Source organism: Eleutherodactylus coqui, chromosome 4, assembly GCF_035609145.1.
Source record: "Eleutherodactylus coqui strain aEleCoq1 chromosome 4, aEleCoq1.hap1, whole genome shotgun sequence".
Taxonomy (NCBI): Eukaryota; Metazoa; Chordata; class Amphibia; order Anura; family Eleutherodactylidae; genus Eleutherodactylus; species Eleutherodactylus coqui.
Genome location: NC_089840.1, coordinates 102,205,350 through 102,224,367, shown reverse-complemented (window position 1 = coordinate 102,224,367; position 19,018 = coordinate 102,205,350). Strand labels below are relative to the sequence as shown.

Sequence of the window (19,018 nt, the reverse complement as noted above, 5' to 3'; positions counted from 1 at the left end):
AGGGAAAACTGAGAAAGACCGTCTTAAAATGTACCAGATTCATCACAGTGACTGGATAGGAAATCTGTCGAATTCTAAGATTATCTTGTTTCAGTTTGTAACACCTATCACTTGACTTTGTTTACACCAAAATCTTGGTGCAATTTGCTATAATTTAGGCCACATTCATTTTTTACTAAGGCAGAAAGCATCTAAAAACACAAAGCATGTAGGACTGCAATGTGTGCCAGTAGACTGTAATATTTTGTATAGTGAATATACCCCAAGTGTATCTATGGTGCCAATCTTATAGACCACATATTTGCATTAGATATTCCTCATATATATGTTGTAAAATATTTTTCCTTGGACTCCTGAAATGGATTATGAGCTCCAGACAATTAATTTTTTTTTTGGACATGTCTCTAGACGATAAGTTAATCATAGGGTGTCCTGCTGCTGGCGCCTTCAGCAATCATCTACAATATTTAGGGCAATATGACAGTGAATGTTCAGTACCCCTGTAGTGCCAGTGCAGGAGAATTCAAACATTGGACATTTGTAATCCACAATGTCAGGTCTTCCAAAATGAGAGATGCTTTTTGTAGACATTTTCCACTTTGACAAATAGATGAATGTCCTATATTGGAGAGCCATTTCTGTTAACTCAGAATTCCCTTACAGGGTATTTTCAAATGGGAATGGTTTTTGAAGCCAAGCAACCTTTTTAATAATGTATCAATATATTCCGTTCAAATTTAATAACTGACCCCAAAAGACAAAGATTGCTTACTTCCTTCCTCCTGAAAAACTAAACAATATGAGGCTAAATAATTTTTGATAAGAATCTTTACAGTCTCCATGGCATGGCTTATTACTGTTTATGGACAGTTTTTTTGACTGAAGCGGAAATTTATTTTTCTAACATTCATATGATTTTTAAAGATATCTACACTACCTGTTTTACATTCAGTATAGATGATAAACCCCATCTGTAGATATTTATATATTCATGCCAGGCTGAAACAAACTCCGTCTATATATACATTATTTATTAAGTACCTCTATTTCTCTTAGAATTAGCATATTGAATTTATTTAGGCTGCATGTGAAGTAGGTCACAGAAGCCACATCGAAATGCAATAATAAAATGTTGCCAGTTCATTCCAATCTTTTGTTAGCTTTTTTCCTGAAAGGAATGATTTAACCCCCTAAGGCCTTAGTCACACGGGCGTTTTTTCACGCGATTTGCGCATCGCATGACGGATGCGCATGCGCAAATCGCGTGACCGGCGCCGAAAAATCGGCCCAAAAATCGCCCGAAAATCTGCTCCTAGCCGCGTTTCATTAGAAACGGGCCGGAGCTGTCCAGCGCATTGCATTCAATGGAGACGGCAATACAGCGGCTCCATTGAATGCAAGCGCTGCGGGCGAGTGTGGGATGAATTGTCGGGAAGGGGTTAAATATATAACCCCTTTCCTGCAATGCATCCTGAAAAGTGAAAAAATAAAAAAAATGTATGTACTTACCTGCTCCCGGCAGCTGGAGATCCCGGCGGCCGGCCTGCAGTGGGTGTGAAGGGGGTGTGACTCAGGCTTGCCCCTGATTGGCTCAGCGCTGAGCCAATCAGAAGCAAGTCTCAGTCACACCCATTCATGAATTCATGAATGGGTGTGACTGAGATCAGCCTCTGATTGGCTCAGGCTGAGCCAATTAGGGGCAAGCCTGAGTCACACCCCCTTCACATCCACTGCAGGCCGGCCGCCGGGATCTCCAGCTGCCGGGAGCAGGTAAGTACATACATTTTTTTTATTTTTTCACTTTTCAGGATGCATTGCAGGAAAGGGGTTATATATTTAACCCCTTCCCGACAATTAACCCCGCGCACGCCGGCAGCCCATTGCTTTCAATGGAGCGGCTGTATTGCCGCTCCATTGAATTCAATGGGCAAACATCGTTCTTCTCTGCCACAGCTGTTCCAGCTGTGGCAGAGAAGAATGATTTATCTTCTATATGTTCTCATTGGGGTCGGCGCTGCTGCCGCCGGCCCCATTGAGCGCATATAGAGAAGAGAACAGGAATCGCAGATCGCAGATAGGTGCGATCTGCGATTTCTGTTCTCTAATTTATCGGACGAGCGCATAAAAAGCGCTCATGTGTCCGATACCATTGCAAAGCAATGGTTTTAAAAAATCGCCGGACGCATGCGCATGCGCAAATCGCGGCAATAAACGCCCGTGTGACTAAGCCCTAACTGTCACATTAAAATTGGAAAAATTCTCCCAGAAATGTTACTTTTTTATTTTATATTTTAAATTAATGTCTCTTGTAAGCAAAATTGGTACATAACTTATTCACCTTAAGTCCATTTTTAACCCCTTAGTTACATAATTACTGTCAGTTTTAAAGAGCCACATGAGTAAAAACACAAATTTCCAACTCTGCATCCCTCACCTGATTGTCTGTCACATTGTAGATGTCTCCGAGATTGTCTGTCACATTGTAGATGTCTCCTATGTATACGACACTCACTTTCAGATTTTTTAGATTTTTCCCTGCTTTTTCTTCATTATGCTAAGTTAGCAATCCCATGAAGTATTAGCACAGCATCAACTGACAAGCTAGAGTCATGATCATCTCTGTCTGCTGAGAGGACACTGTAATTATTATTACCTTTGATATTAAACAAACTGAAGGTACTTTTTATACAGGTTGACAATGAGCCAGAAAATTGTTCAAATGATTGATTTTGACCCATGTAATAGCAGGACCCAACAACATATTGAGCTTGTCTTATCACTGCTTTTCTGTAAAAAAAAAAAACCCTTACATGTGACAATCAGAGAGCAAATACTCTTCTGATTAATAAGAGTGGGGTGATGATAACATAATGAAAAGTCCATGTTGCCCCTTCCCTGGGACAGGCAGAAGGATCATAGATCATACACTACTACTTGTTCATCCTTGGCTGCCCCCTCTGCTCTGCACACAGACTGAAGTGACAGCCGTAAATTAAGTATTGTCATGCTCATTTCAAATACCCATAGCTCTGCTTCTATCTTGGCTTTAAAATGACCCAAAAAGTGTGGCTGCAGCCATAATAAAATTAGATTTATAGATATTTGAAGTAGAATAAACTCTGTTCATTCAAAGCTGTAATGTCATTTTCCGGTAAATGAACATAGATCAGGATCATCGGTGTGGGGCTGGTGGGTGGGGGTTAAGTACCATAAACTTTGCAGTATAGAAATGATTGCTGTTTTCCTCATGTTTATGTTAGTCTTTATACTTTTTGACTCCTAGTAATGGGAATTATTGAAATTTGTGCAATGTCATTGTTCCTTGCAGGACAAGTTGTCTCTAAAGTGTTGGCAAAACCTGAAAATCTATCCGCTTCTTTTAATGTGCATGAGGGTAACATCACCGGACATTTTTCATGGAAATTGTCTAAATTAAACCTTCATCAACCAATGACCGGATTCCAAGTCACATGGGCAGAAGTCACAACAGAAAGCCGGCAGAACAGCCTACCAAACAGTATAATTTCACAGTCTCAGATATTGCCAGTCGTAAGTTTGAATACTTCTATTTTTTATTATATTAGTTGTATTCTTTTGCAATCCTTAGGAAGCCATTTGGAGGAATCTTAAGACTTTCGAATGTTGTCTTTATGCAGGACCATTATATTCTTACTGTCAACAATCTTAGGCCTTCAATGCTTTACCGACTAGAAGTTCAAGTGTTAACAACAGGTGGTGAAGGACCAGCAACAATAAAGACCTTTAGGACACCAGATATACTTCCCCCTATACTTCACCGTAAGTAGTCTGTGACTTGCAATAATATAGCTGCACAGGATGGAATATTTTCCAATCTGTCTGTATTATTTTCTTTAATATTAACAACATAGTTGTTTTTGTGTATGATTTATAACATATATATATATATATATATATATGATATATATATATATATATATATATATATATATATATATATATATATATATATAACACATAACCCCTCTCATGGGTTATAAAAAGCAGTGCCATATAGAGAATGAAAAAGAAGGAGGCCTCTCTAATGAATAAGAGTATTTAGCATGTTTGCCCTGCAGTGCTGGAGTCCTGGATTCAAATACTGCCAAGGGCAAAATCTGCTTAGAGTTTGTATGCTGTGTATCCTTGACTTTGTGTGGGTTGTGTGATGCACAGCACTGCAGGATAAGTATGCGTTATATAAAGGTGTAAATAAGGGAGATGGAACAATACTTCTGCAGCGCCACTTATTGGATGTCAGCATTCCTTCAAATCAATGTACAACTCTTTAAACAAGTCTTTAAAACAATGATTGGGAATAGAAAACTAAGACAGAAAACCATACGCATACAACTGTTTTAGGTTGCTTGCCCCTCATCAGTGTGCAGTAGGTTTCTGGCTTAGCTAGTGAAAGGCCTATGGACGTGGGTTGGAAGGGGCGTCATCTCCTAAGAACAGCTGTCTGTGTATGGTTTTCTGTTCTAGTTTCCTATTCCGAATCATTGTTTTAAAGATTTGTTTAAAGAGTCATACATTAATTTGAAGGACTGCTGCCATCCAATAGGTGGCGCTGCAGAGATATTGTTCCTTCTCTTTATTTGCATGTTACCCAAAGGATCATGCATGGCCTTATAAGTCTCCTCAGTAATCTTCTAGGTGTCTCCACACCCCTTCTGGGTGCTCTCCTTGGGGAGAGACTATGCCTCCCCCCGACTCATTAACCTACTAGGTGTCTCCACACACCTTCTTGATGCTCTTCTTAAGAAAAGAGGACACCCCTCCCGACCCATATAAATGTGTAAAATCGATAAGGAGTGGATATTGCATAATACCTTTCATGGGATTTAAAAAAGCTGGGCCAGATCAAGGATGATGCCCCCATTAGGGACATCAAGTGATGTACAGCACTGCTGAATAATAATCATGCGCTATCTAAATGTGTAAAATAAATAATGAGTGGATATGTTATGCTGGACTCAAATTATTATCAGCAGATCCTGCTGATGTCAACAGGATCCAAAAGCATTCTAATATGTATTTTGGCATATATTGTATTGCCTATTGCTATATCTCATATTGTTGGAAGTACACTTTAAAATGTTTCAAAAAGCAAACTGGGTGATGTTGACTATTTAGAAGTCCCCCCCATCCTTAGTCCTTTAGCGAAGAATAGCATATTTATCATATTTATTAACCCCTTAGTGACCAAGCCTGTTTGCGCCTTAATGACCAGGCCAAATTTTGCATATCTGACATGTGTCACTTGGATATGCAAAACCTTTCTGCTCTTTTTCCATGTTAAAGCGATTCTGACATTGTTTTTTCGCCACATGTTGTACTTCATTTAGGCGGAAAAAAAGACCAATAGAATTTGTGTTTATTTATTAAAAGCGCCAAAATTGGGAACATTTTGAAAAAGTCGTCATTTTTTCACATTTCCAACTGCAATATCTCAAATATGTGCAAACATAATATATAAATTCTTGCTAAGATATATATTTCCATCCGTTTACTTTATTTTGGGCGCACATTGGAAAAACTTTAGTTTTTTTTTAACCATTTAGGAGACGTACAAATTTAACATTACTTTTCAGCATTTTGAGGAACACTTTGTTTTCCTACACCAAGCCAAGATTGGAAAGGCTCATAGGAGTCAAAATGATAGATACTCCCACAAGTGACCCCATTTTAAAAACTACACCCTTTAATGTATTCACTGAGGAGTGTCATGAGTATTTTAACCCCACAGTTTTTTTTCAGGAGTCAATGCAATTTAGAAGAGAAAAACTAAAATTTCATATTTTTGCAAATATGTCATTTTAAAGACAGGACTTTTTTCTATAGTACACATGAAAATGAGGATTTGCACCCCAGAATGGATACCCCTGTTTGTCCCGTGCTCAGAAACATACCCATTGTGGCTCTAGTATTACGTCTGTATACACAATGGGGCCCAAAATAAAAGGAGCAACCGGTGGCTTTCGGAACAGAAATTTTGCTTGAAGGAGATTTCGGCCCTATTGCCCACTTGTAGAGCCATTGAGTGACCAAACGATGGAGAACGCCCACAAGTGGCCCCATTTTGAAAAGTAGACCCCTTAAGGAATTTATCTAGGGGTACAATGACTTTTTTGACTTCACAGTTTTTGAATGAATCTAAGCCAAGCTGAAGGAAAAAAATTATGATTTTCATTTTTCGGGTAATTCTGTCATTTTAAAAGCAGTTTTTTTTGTACAGCACATAAATGAATGAAGACTTGCACCCCAAAATAAGTACCCCTGTTTGTCCTGTGCTCACAAACATACCCATTGTGGCCCTATTATTACATCTGTATGCACAATGGGGCCCAAAATGAAAGGAGCAACCGGTGGCTTTCGGAACAGAAATTTTGCTTGAAGATGATTTAGTCCCCATTGCCCACTTGTAGAGCCATTGAGTGACCAAAACGATGGAGAACCCCCACAAGTGACCCCATTTTGAAAAGTAGACCCCTTAACGAATTTATCTAGGGGTACGATGCCTTTTTTGACTTCACAGTTTTTGAATGAATCTAAGCAAAGCAGAAGGAAAAAATTACAATGTTCATTTTCTTGGCAATTTTGTCAATTTAAAAACAGGTTTTTTTTGTATAGTGTACATAGGAATGAAGATATTCACCCCAAAATGGATACCCCCATTTGTCCCGTGTTTAGAAAGATATGCATTGTGGCCCTAATCTACTTACAGGACACATGGCTAGGCCCATAATGGAGGGAATGCCCGCTGGATTTCAGGGTACAACTGAATGAATTCCAGGCCCCATTGCCCACTTATACGGAAAAAAATTGACTTCCTAAAAATAACCCCCCCCCCCCCCCCCCCGCCATCCGCATTTTTTGGCATTCCCTAAATATTAGATAAAAGTAATAATATAAACTGCGTTTTATGTCCGAAGACAGGGGTAATTACGGAGGCTGGTTGGGATGGGCACATGGGGCAAGAAAACCGGGTATCCCCCTTCCTCTCATGGTTTTTGGGGGGTATTTCTTGACCCCCGTGGCAGGGATGGGGTGTAAAAAGTGGCGCTGTGAGGCTTTGTAATCTTGCTGCGGTGCAGCGGTTTCACACAGAAGGCGCTCAACAAGCTGCTCCTGGAACTGCATGAAGGCGAGCGTTCCCAGGGCTTCTTGTAAATTACTGATTACAGGTAGTGATCTAAATAACGCCAGGCTCTCGTGGCCGTATGCAGAATCCGCTTGCGGAGGCCCACAGCGGGTTCCAGCTGTGACCCTGCGTACAGCCTAGTAATGTACTGCGCATAACTGCCTACTCACACAGGCAGTCATGCGCAGTACACCGCTTTTTGTTTATATTTCCCGTGCCATCGCATAGAGATGACCCGGGTACCCGCAGCCCGTTCACAATGTATTTGCACATGGGCTGCGAGTATATCCGGGGTCATAGAGAAGAATGGGCTCTAGGTCGCTGATATCCGCGGTAAAATACAGCATGCCGTGTTCTGTTTGTGCGAGTGGATTATGTAATTCCGACTGATCAAGCGAATGTAGAACCCGTAATTTCTCTCCGGTCATGCGTGAGCGGTCTAATGTTAAATCGCTAATTTATCACGTGAGCGGGGACCACTCAACGAGGCCTCTGGTCACTGCTCCAAGCACTCAGCGACGGTTGGTCGCTGGGAGCAAGGAGATCTAAAATTTCCTGGGCTCCCCGGCTCTTGTGAATGTGTCTGGCATTTTGCCGGTGGGTGCATACCCAGTAGCCGGCAGGATCCATGGAGGATAATCGAATCTGGATTCAAATGTGGAAGCCTCCGAGAAGATGTTTCATCTCCCCTCACCGATCGCATCGGTGAGAGGAGATGAAACTTCCACTTTTTTAAGAACTTTTACGTGATCGCCATTATGCATTGGATAACGGCGATCACGTGACCAGTAACCGCATACCACGGCTCCCCTTGACATCTCCAGGCTCTTAGCTACCTTTGGTAGCCAGCAGCAGGGAGATTTTAAATTTCTTGGGCAATCTTTCACTTTTACGCATGCGTCCGCCATCATGCTGACGGGCGTATGCGCAGAAGCTGGGGTAAGGTCCACGGATCAACATCCCACCAGGGAACAAATCCGGGACCTTGGGTACGATCCGTAAGGGGAGATGAAACTTTAACTTTTTAAACTTTTTTTAACTTTTTAACTTTATATGATCACCGTTATCCGATGGATAACGGTGATCATATGACTGGAAACCACATACAGCGGTCCCCAGTCATTTCTCCCTGCACTCGGCTATTTGTGACAGCTGGGTGCAGGGAGATTTTGAATTTGCCGGGCTCGCCGGCCTTCTGCGCATGTGCAGAAGCCAGCGGAGGGTCCCGAGACCGGCCGGAGGACATGGAGGAAGGGATCCGATCCATGAGGGGAGGTGAAACTTTTCTTTTTTTTACTTTTTTCTTCACTTTTCTGCGATCGCCGTTATCAATTGGATAACGGCGATCGCGGTACCGGGGACTGCTCACCGCGGTCCCCGCTGACATCTCCTGCCTCCCGACTACCTACAGGAGCCGGGAGCCAGGAGACTTTAAATTTCCCGGGCCGCCAGGCCTTCTGCACATGCGGCTGATGTAATGCCGCCTGGCGCGCATGCGCAGAACGCTGGCTTCGGGGCTCGGAGGACCAGGAGAGCGGGGAGCAGTGCGGTGGACGGGGGTGAGTAATTTCAGCTGCCCTGATGGATCTGATCCATCAGGGCAGCTGAATCTTTAACTTTTTTTCAAACTTTTTTAAACTTTTATGCGATCGGCGCTATCGATTGGATAGCGCCGATCGCATTGCCGGGGGGGGGGGGGGGGGGGATCCCTGCAGCCCGAGATGACAGAATGTTTTTACGTCCTCAGAGAATGAAGCCCACTTGGGCAGGACGTAAAAACACTATGGCCTGGTCGTTAAGGAGTTAAATGCTAGCTATTTCAGCATTTATTTTAACATTACCTACCATCTTATAACAGCATCCTTTGCACCTTATAATAGTGTTGTCTTGTAGTGACATGATCAGACTGGTTAGATTTTTTTCTGTATGATTGAATTGCCTCTCCAAAGGAGTTTGGCAGCTGCTCACCCTTGTTACCTACATAGATGGAGGTCAAAGGAATAAGTTACAGATGCTGTATGCATATGTTCAAAGCTGGAACAAGCTAAATTTGTATATAATTAGGGATGTTTATTTGGTAGAGAAGACATCTTGGGCCAGCAATCCCACCAACAGATTTTAAGACATTCTAGAAGCAAATTCATAATAGAAGTTAATTGTGGAAAGCTCAGACTTTGCATTACTGAGCAAGTTGTCCCTCTTCTCTTCAATCCATCAGCGAAAGGAAAAAGATTTTAGTCCTGTAGTATTCTTTTACATGTATACATTTTCTCTCAGGTCCTGAAGATAAACAGAATATATAGGGTATCACACAAAGTCTCTTTGTGTTTGCGTTATAACATATAGGCACACCATGTGCTCTAAATGGTACCTACTAATTACGAAAGATAGGACTGGGTGATAGGTTACGGAGTTGGATAATGTCACTTTATGGCCCCCCTCTCGGCAAAGGTACGAGCCAATGGGAAATATTCAAATCTAATTATTATTAGAAGTGGAACACGGCAGGGCTGTCCGCTATCACCAACATTATTTGTTTTAGTAATGGAATCCCTAGCAAATGCTCTTCGAAAGACTATGGGTGAGGCAAGAGAGGCGTGGGTAAATAAGTAAGTAATAAAGCATGAGGGGATCAGGGTGACTGGAGGCTTTTTCCCCTTTTTTTTTTTTCTTTTTTTTCTTTTTTTTTTCTTTTATTTATTTAGTATGAAATAATGATTTATAAAGAAATCTTAGAGGCTTATGGTGTCCAGCAGGATCTTGACAAGTACTACCTTGGTCATTTGTGTTGTACGGAAGTGTCTTGTCAGAGCCAAACTGAACACTAAGGCAAGCAAGTAATGGTATTGCGATATCGCTGCGTTTTTTTAACGCGATTGTCAATGGGACTTTCTAATATTAATAACGTATGGCATGTTTGTGCTTTGCGATTTTTGTGTGATGTGTTTTTAACTTTAGAAAGTCCCATTCACAATCGCGTAAAAAAAAAATGCAGCGATATCGCAGCGTGAAAATGCAAGTGGGTAGGAGCCCTTAAAACATTCTTTTACATGCCATAAATATCATTCATGAAATAACAATACATTTTGATCATTCTTAACCCCTTCCTGCCATAGCCACTTTGCAGTTTTTAATTTGGCTTTCTTTTTCATCCTCACTTTCACAAAATCATAGCCCTTTTTATATTTTTATTGAGATTGCCAGATGATGGCTATTTTCTGTAGTACCAGTTGTATTTTTCAATGGTAGCATTCAAAGTACAATATAATGCATTGGAAAACTTAAAAATTTGTAAGTGGGATGGATTAGAAAAAAAGTAATTCCACCATATTTTTGTGGATGTCCATTGGAGTACCACTGCAGTTTGGGGGATATCCAGTCACAGAGATGTACATACAAGTGTGGCTCTGTTTGGAACTACAGTGCAGTTTCTGCACATAAATAAACAAAGCTGTAGAACCAGTGACACTACTATGTGTATCGCTGTGCGTAAATAAATAATGTAAGAGCTAAGCATTGCAGAGCTCTGTCTGTCTGTTTGTTTGGTTCCTGTTTTGGTTATTTGGTGCAGATCTCTGTCTGTTTAGATCCTATTTCATCTATCTATTATATCATTATTGCATGCATGCAGCACTGAGCTACATGGTTCATCCATCAGTCTGTTTGTCAATCTGTCTGGTATTTTGTCCATTTGTCTCTTCATCTAAATCTGAGTTTAGTGTTGATTGATTTCCTCTGTCTGTCCCATCCATCCGAATGGTTGTCGGACACCCGGTTCTTGTTCTGTTTGTCCTACCCATCGGTTGGTGGACGGATGCCCGAACCTCATTCTGTATGCTTCCCTCCATCCATTGGTAGGTAGACGCTTGGGTCTTGTCCTGTCTATAGTCTTCAGCCTGTCTGTATTAGTATATCTGTGTCTCTTGGTCTCCTGTTCTGTACCTTGTCGTGTTTATATTTACAATCTAGGGACAGTCCAGGTCAGTAGGTTGATGAGGTGGGGCCATCCTTGTCAGCACAATTGCCCTGCTTTCAGGCAGGGACCACCAAGTCATAGTTCAGTTAGGGATAGCAATCCCAGTTCAGTGTCTATTTACTTCATCTTTGTCTTGTTTGGTGATGCCCATGTAGGGCATTATAGTTTTATCGTGCATGGACATGACTAGGACTTCATGCACATTTTTTCAAGTACTCTATAAATGTTGTTTCATATGAAGCTCTTTGCTCTCATAGATGAGCAGGAATCAATACGTTTAGCAGTTGTCTGCCTGAACTTTACACAAGCCTATTCAGACTTTATTAGGGAATAAACAATCGTTCATACAACTGTTCATCCCTATAGAGGTTCAATATTGTTGTCAGTGCATTCCTTATTTGCATGGGAACAAAGATTTTGTTTGTGCCACATAAGAGATGTGATCAATTTACAAACAAATGTTTGCTTCTCCATTGGATGATCAGCGGCACATTCATAAGGTCCACTTACCAGGCAATTCAATGTTTTGGCTAACGATTAAGTCCCATAATTATCCTGCATAAAGACTCTAGAAGTTAATTTCAGCCTAGATGTGACACATTGTGCAAAGTGTAGTAATTAGAGATGAGCGAGTATACTCGGTAAAGGCAATTGCTCGAGCGAGCATTGCCTTTATCGAGTACCTGCCCGCTCAAGATGAAAGGTTCGGGTGCCGGCGCGGGGGGTACGGTGAGTAGCGGCTGTCAGCAGGAGGGAGCGGTGGGAGAGAGGGAGAGAGAGATCTCCCCTCCGTTCCTCCCCGCTCTCCCCCTGAGCTCCCTGCCCCCCGCCGGCACCCGAACCTTTCATCTCGAGCGGGCAGGTACTCGCTAAAGACAATTGCTCGAGCGAGCATTATATACTTGCTCATCTCTAGTAGTAATTGATGTACACTACAATAGACTATTTGTAATAATAATTCTAGCTGAACTCCATATTTACAATTTAATAAGGATTGTTTTTTATGAAATCATTTATTTTCCAAACAAAAGTTTTGGTGGCATCTTTAAGAGTTTGGATAATTGATTTTTATAAAGGTTAACACAACTTTATTATTTAAGCATGTTGCTCCATATCTGTGTATACACATGCTTCTACCACACTGCCTTATAGTATGTTTGTGATTAAGGGAGATGACAAGATTTTGGCAGACTTGCCCCCTTTTCTACTCTTTGTTGATGACAGTCTAGACATTGATAACATTTATATCTTACTATGTCATGATTCATCTTGGCAGCAACATGGGGTTGTATGACTTATTCTATACACTGGATAGTGCCCTTGTTTTTCACTACTGAATTTCCGTTTAAAATGAGAAAAAAAAAACATTCATGAAGAAGAAAAAAAAAAATCGAGCAAGTTTTCCAGAAACATTTCAAGGTAATGTTTTATTCTCTGGAATGTTAAAACACAAAACATTTATGGGTTGCAAAACAATTAAGTTGGTGATGAGTGCACGTACCATTATCATACACAGCTGCACAGAATGCGTAGAGTAATTGGCAATTATTCCCAGAATTGTGTGTGTTGTTACATTCTTCCTTCAATTTACATTCTTTGTAGTGTAAAGACCGCATTGTGCACCCAACCAAGAATAAATTATTCTAAATTCACTTTTAATCTTACATATTTGGTTTTCTTCATTGACATTTGATTTTGTTTTTCTTTAAATGTGACATCATTTTCTGTTTTATACCTATAGCAGGGGAAAAGTCAGTTTAGGGTAGTATTTTCAATGTTAGTTAACAAAGTCACTTTAGGTGTCTTTAGAGCTCTGGAGCTGCCACAGGACAGATGTTACGATTGTGTGGGCAAACTAAGCACGGGGGCCCACACGATCGTACCCAAAGGGGACTGGGTACGCACACGGGTTTCAAGCAAACTGACCCTGTGCTACACGGGGGGTGACAGTGCCCTACCTAAGCGGGGACATTGCCCCAATAAGGGCAGCCCAGCGGTCTTCGGATCTTGGTCCTAGTTGATCCACGTAACAGTACAGGACGTATTCACATGCCACATGACAGGGACTGAACAACAGGACACACAGAGCCAGAATACACAGCATACAGCAGCCACAATGCAAACACTAATAGCAGATGATAAGCTGAATATAAATGCGAGGTGTTAGTTCGTACATTGGCCAATGAACTTAAGCTGCAAGCCCCGGCAAGGCCCCTCGTATCTTGCAGTCCCTACACTAGCAAGACACATCTACTAGAGGGCCCTAGGGGCCAACCTAGCGCAGACATAGCAAACAAACACACAGACCAAACTGACACAAAATAAACGTACAAACGGACATGAACCACAAGGCACAGATTACACAGCAAGCTGCAACAAAACAGAGAACAAGTAACAGGACACATGTCAGATACATCCAAACAGTACAAGACCAGCTTTAGACTGACCAGGAGCTGGGTTCATATGTGAGCACAGACCTAGGGGATTGGCTAGCAGGAAGTACCACATCCAGCCAGCACAATCATTAACCCTGAGAGTGCTGTGCTGCTGGAAACACAGTAGTACAACATGTCTCAGCAGCACACATAACAACAGATGATTCCAACACTCAGCAAAAATTTAATAAAACTAATATAAATTAGCCTACATGCTTTTTCTTGCACCACACTTTGAGTCCTTTGTTTTATCTTTGGTGTAAGATGTTGGTGTCATTAGATGACACACATGCTCACCGGTGCCGTAAAATCATCAAATGTGAGTTTAATACATTCAGGGACCTGTCAGGTGGGTTGAAAGTTACAATGTTAAGTCTATGGGTGGCGCTACTGTACTTCAGGAGTGTGCTGGAATGAGTGAAGCGTTGCTAAGCAACACATCATACACTGCTAAGCTGCACCATACACTGCCCAACCAAGAGCGATAGTGAGACAGAGAAAGACAGTGTTGGAGAGACAGACAAAGAGAGAGTGTAAGAGAGTGATAGAGACAGAGACCACAATAGAGAGGGACACAGTGAGAGAAAGAGCGATAGAGAGACAGAGAGAGAAGCCACTATAGAGAAAGAGACAATGATAGAGAGACAGAGAGCAATAGAAATACAGAGTGAGAGAGCGATAGAGACAAAGAGCGATAGAGAGAGACAATAATAGACAGACAGAGAGCAATAGAGAGAGAGACGGTTAGAGAAAGAGCGATAGAGAGACAGTGAGACAGTGATAGAGAGCAACAACAATAGAGAGACAGAGAGCAATAGAGAGACAAAGGGAAAGAGAACAATAGATAGACAGTGAGAGAAAGAGTGGTATAAACAGAGAAAGCAAAAGAGAGACACAGAGAGAGAGTGATAGACAGAAAGAGCTAGATAGTGAGACAGAGAGAGAGAGAGCAATAGAGAGACAGAGCAAGAGACAGTTAGAGAGAGCAAAAGAGAGACAGAGCAAGAGACAGTTAGAGAGAGCAATAGAGAGACAGAGCAAGAGACAGTTAGAGAGAGCAATAGAGAGACAGAGAGCAATAAAGAGACAGACAGAGCAATAGAGAAACAGACAGACAGAGAGATAGAGAGACCAATAGAGAGACAGAAAGAGAGAACAATAGAAAGACAGAGATAGCGATAGAGAGACAGAGATAGCAATAGAGAGACAGAGAGAAACAGACAGAGATAGCAATAGACAGAGAGAGAGAGAGCAATAGACAGACAGAAAGAGAGAGTGATAGACAGAGAGCGATAGACAGACAGAATGAGAGCAATAGACTGAATGAGAGCGATAGACAGAGAGAGAGCAATAGAGAGACCCAGAGAAAGCGACAGAGAAACAGAGAGAGACAGAAAGAGATCAAAAGAGACAGACAGAGAGACAGAGCAATACTGAGACAGAAAGAGAGATAGACAGAAACAGACAGAGAGAGGAACCAACAGAGAGACAGACAAAGAGAGAGGGACAGAGAGAGACAGACAGACAGAAAAGCAGAGAGACAGACAAACAGAGAGAGAGACCTGTAGGCTTTTCTACATTAGATATCTGCTCCAAATACAAAGTGACACTCTAAATAATCACCTGACCAAGCAGATTTAGAAGTCCACAACCACCACTTTTGAAACATTTTGTGTTCGCGTAGCAAATATCGGGTCAATCTAGTATAATAAAAATAGTCACAGAGCTCCTCCTTTGTAATACGTTAAATACAGACAATAAAGAGATGCGATAATCGTTTATTACATCATATATAAGTAGTTCAGCATTCCTTGGCAAATTAATCGCATTATTTGGTTACTGCCATGTCTCACCACCAAATATTTGTCATGTAACATTTTTTACAGACCTCTATACAAACTGTGTGGTCAAGCTTGTTCATCAGATCCTGTTCTACCCTGCACTGCTGAGAGGAGATCATTACACCTATACACATAAACACCTATATACATAAAGATAATGGAGGTCTTCACTGATTTCAGGGCTTCCACCCTGTTATCCACTTGTATGACCTTTGCCTTGATGTCCAGCAGCTCCTTCATAAGTGTGAAGATAGCTTGCATAATTGTGCATTTCAAAAAGGAGAGGGATACAAGGCTAAGATCACCAGAACTTCTGAGTTCTTGTGAGTCACTGAAATCTTCCTCTCCGAAGTCATCCACCTGTTCAGAGTCCGGAGTAAGATTTAATGCCATCTTGGTGGACCTTTAGTGGGGAGATTCTGTGCTTCTTTTTAAGAAATGTCTCAATCACTGCACAAGCCTTGATGGTTTAAGGCATATTTGGGGCTGCTTGTATTTGCCTAGTTTGCTCATTTTCAAGGGTCATAGAGCTAAGAAGACGTTGTTCCTTGTGAGGGTAGGAGAGGATCTCTGGTCTATGTGTCCTTCTCCATGCATGGTCAGGCTTCTCCCCCAAGGTTAACATTTTTAAATAGACTTCTGATAACTTTATACTATCTATGGTTTGGGTGTTGAGACCCTCACCAGTATAGTAACAAATAAACAGAAATACTCATCTGAGCTCTGTGCCCCTTTGACTCCCACAGCATTTTGTTGACTCTAGTATGTGAGCTAAGAAGTATGCTAAGCAGTCTATACAATGTTTATAGGTCATTCACAGAAAACTTTGCCTCTCAGATCAAAGCTGGAAAATTTAAGTGCTCAACCGAGTGCTTTTGCATCTTTGTTTTAGCAAACATTGGGCTCATACCATCTGGACCCTAACTGGTATAAACTTCTGTTCTGTTTCTATGACATGTCACAGGTTTTTTACTTTAACATAGTATATTATCTGTTGAAGTATATGTTGTGTGTTTTCTACTAATGAATTCAAGATACCAATTGATTCATTTAGTTTAATTTAGATCTATTTTAATGAAATATGTAATGAAACTATTTACACTTCATAAAAAAGGTCCATTATTTTGTTAGCTGGTTTTCTATAAAATTATCATTGCTGTATGTGTGGGGGATCTGTGTTGTGTATATGTTGCATTTGATTGTCTACTTTTCCTAGCATGGAATATACAATAACTTTTTTTGTCTTCAGTGCCTCCAAATTTGTTGGATGTACAGTAAGGATAATTGATTTTATGAGTGAGACTTAATTGCTAAGTTAAAACTGGGACAATGCCCAATTACTAAATTGTAGCATTCTTTTTTCTAACACAAGCTGTGCAATGAAAGAGATTAGTTAGTTGGTTACAATCGGCATGTGTTTTATGAGTTTAGGATCCAATTTTAGAGGTCATTAAGAAAATAAACTACGGATCCTTCATGTCTATACTCTTAATTTTGGCTTACTCTGATTCATTAAAGTTTGAATGCTTATAATTAATGCTTTGTTTTCCAGGGCCCCATATGAAGCAACACCATCCTCATCACTACAAGCCTTCTCCGGAAAAAATTTGAAGTTTTGTATTCAGCATTATATGAATGGAGCTTTGCATGATAACCAACGTATACTTGGAAGGACAATGTAGAATTTTAACTGGAGCTTTTTAGTTTCATGATAACAGGAAGTTATGTTTGCTTCGACCTGTCCTGGATATTCAATGTGTCTTCTCAAGTCCCAGTATGCATTGTGTAGCATATATTGAAGGATAGATTTTCAGCTCTTGTGTTGTTTTATTGTATTCCACATAGATTGAGAAGTTCTTTATATGGCACTTCTGTTTTTTATGTGTATCATTTATTCCTTGTAGTTAATGGTTCTGTGAATATTATATATTGTAAATACAACTTAATATAGATGCTTAAATAATTATTAAGGAACATGATGAGGCCAGTGGAAAAAGTAGAGCTAATAAGATATGCAAATAGTATAAGAGACTTGGCATTGAAGAATACTGATGCAGTGGGCTAACTGGAGCAAAATCTGTATAACAGTAAAAACTGTGTTTAGCCATATATAGTTAGCATTTTACGCAATGGTGTCAAAAGCAAGAATTTACGTTACCTCCAATTTACAAAATTGATAAACAGAATAAAATAAATTTATGAGCTACCTGTTCAGCTTTAATTCAGCCATAAAAAGTTCATGTGCATGTATGTTGCTTACAAACCTTCTGATATCCATGGTGTGCAGCAGTTTTGGTATTGTCATTGGCATTCAAACTAAAACTTTAGATATAATTTATTGTTTTTATTTAATTTCATTTTTTCCTTAATTTATACCTTATGATTTTAAGACAATATCTTCCAGTGGTTATGTATTTTATGGATGTATAATACCTAAAGCCAAATTTGGATACTATTACAACATATTTTTTAATAATACTCTCAATAGCTTGAACTCTGTTATATCTTATCAATGTTATTATTTATATGAATCCACTTAAAATTATTTTGCCATACGTTATATTAGCTTATTTTACTTCAAATATGCATTGTGTTGATTATAATAAAATGGCACTCTTTTATTTGTATTCTGTATGTATGTAAGATATTAGGACAATTTCACAAAAACTAGGAATTTGATAAATATAAAAAATAAATCCAAGTATTTATATTGTATGGTTATTGGTATGTATACTTCTTTGTCTAACTAAACACAGAAATGAAGCATTTTTGTAGTTTAACTTACAGAGGGTTCATCTTATGTTAAACTTAGCAGTGACTACAATAGGCATGTGAACAGTGTCAATATGTTGAAGAAATGAATAGTATGAACAGTTATTAGAGATGAGCGAGCACGCTCGTTAAAGGCTGATGCTCGAACGAGCATCGGTCTTCTCGAGTAACTGATTACTTTTCTGAGCAAATGCGGGGGGAGAGTGAGCGAGATCTCCCTCCCCCCCCCCCCCCCCCCCCCGCGCTCACCCCCGCCAACCCTCCGCATTTCCTCGGGCAAGTAATCAGTTACTCGAGAAGACCGATGCTCGCTCAAGCATCAGCCTTCAACGAGCGTGCTCGCTCATCTCTAATAGTAATATTTCATTAATGTGCAATTTAAATTTTCTGCCTGCATAAAAATGGAACTTTGCAAAAGTTTAAGCTTAAACTTTCTGAAAATAGGGGGACATTGACCAAACCAACAATATTAGACACATACAAAAACCAGCCATCCAGTCAACTAACACGATGGTTGGCATTTGTATGCACGTTTGAGTACAAACAAAACAACGCTATTGACCAAAACATTCCCTATTAATTTCACCCAACAACCAACATTAAACATGCAAAACTACACATATAAATGGTAACAAATACTATCATCAAAAACATGTGCACAAAACAAGACAACAAACAAACCAATAATATCCACCCAAAAATGATCAAACAAATAGAAAACATCAAAAAATGCTTGTACATCCAAACCAAAAATATAGACATTTACTGAAACATACACACAAGCACTCACAGTTTAACACATTAACACATAACCTGCAAATACATTTACTAT

General features: G+C 40.2%; 1 protein-coding gene across 1 annotated transcript in view; it reads left to right on the top strand.

Moving 5' to 3' along the window:
• Nucleotides 1-18,283, top strand: part of ANOS1 (anosmin 1) — a 232,047-nt gene extending 213,764 nt beyond the window's left edge. The window contains exons 12-14 of the mRNA XM_066599923.1: nucleotides 3,329-3,549; nucleotides 3,657-3,798; nucleotides 16,967-18,283. Of these exons, the coding sequence (XP_066456020.1) occupies nucleotides 3,329-3,549; nucleotides 3,657-3,798; nucleotides 16,967-17,025 (422 nt within the window). The 3' untranslated portion in view covers nucleotides 17,026-18,283. The remainder of the gene's footprint in view (nucleotides 1-3,328; nucleotides 3,550-3,656; nucleotides 3,799-16,966) is intronic.
• The last annotated feature ends 735 nt before the right edge of the window (nucleotides 18,284-19,018 follow it).